The sequence below is a fragment of the Aptenodytes forsteri genome, unplaced genomic scaffold (genome assembly GCF_000699145.1).
Source record: "Aptenodytes forsteri isolate BGI_AS27 unplaced genomic scaffold, ASM69914v1 Scaffold632, whole genome shotgun sequence".
Taxonomy (NCBI): domain Eukaryota; kingdom Metazoa; phylum Chordata; class Aves; order Sphenisciformes; family Spheniscidae; genus Aptenodytes; species Aptenodytes forsteri.
In genome coordinates this window covers 7,610-8,443 of record NW_008796059.1, presented here as the reverse complement: position 1 = coordinate 8,443, position 834 = coordinate 7,610, and the positions used below count along the sequence as shown (strand labels likewise).

Here is an 834-nt window from a genome sequence, read left to right as displayed (position 1 = left end):
GACCCCGTGAGCGACTCACGTCAGCCACGGGCGGGCGGCTGGGTCCGTTCAGAGCTCGTGGCGTCGCTCCTCGCGTGCCCGACCCTGACCCGGCCCCGCTGGGCTGGTTTCCCCCCCCCCCCCCCCCCCACCTCCAGGAGATCGGGCGCATCTCCATCGAGATGAACGGCACGCTGGAGGACCAGCTCAACCACCTCAAGCAATACGAGCAGAGCATCGTGGACTACAAACCCAACATCGACCTGCTGGAGCAGCAGCACCAGCTCATTCAGGAGGCGCTGATCTTCGACAACAAGCACACCAACTACACCATGGAGGTGGGTGCCCTTCGCCTGCCCGGACTCGGGGATCGCGAAGGGAGAGGTTTTGGCCCTTCCTGGTAGAGCTGAGCCAGCCTTCGGCGCTCTCCTCCGGGCGTCGGGGTGCGCCCGGAGGGTTCGGTGACACCCAGAGGTGCTCTGTCCCTTCTTTGCAAAGCCCGGGCTCGGGAGCCGGGGCGCTGGGGGTATCACCGGTAGCTGTTTCCCCACCCAGTGACCCCTGCTTCCCTGACGGCCTTAAGCAAGAGCCGCCGTCAAATGGCGGCGTGCCTCAGCTCGGCAAGCCGGGTGTCCCTTCCCCGAGACCCTCACCGCACCTCTTTCCCCCCCCCCGCCAGCACATCCGCGTGGGCTGGGAGCAGCTCCTCACCACCATCGCCCGCACCATCAACGAGGTGGAGAACCAGATCCTCACCCGCGACGCCAAGGGCATCAGCCAGGAGCAGATGCAGGAGTTCAGGGCCTCCTTCAACCACTTCGACAAGGTACCGGGGGACCTCGAGCGCGCCGGGGC

The 834-nt window shown here is 66.7% G+C and overlaps 1 protein-coding gene across 1 annotated transcript in view; it reads left to right on the top strand.

Moving 5' to 3' along the window:
• LOC103904804 (alpha-actinin-4) overlaps positions 1-834 on the top strand; it is a 13,240-nt gene that overhangs the window by 11,338 nt on the left and 1,068 nt on the right. Inside the window, exons 16-17 of the mRNA XM_019473937.1 lie at positions 138-317; positions 659-805. Of these exons, the coding sequence (XP_019329482.1) occupies positions 138-317; positions 659-805 (327 nt within the window). The remainder of the gene's footprint in view (positions 1-137; positions 318-658; positions 806-834) is intronic.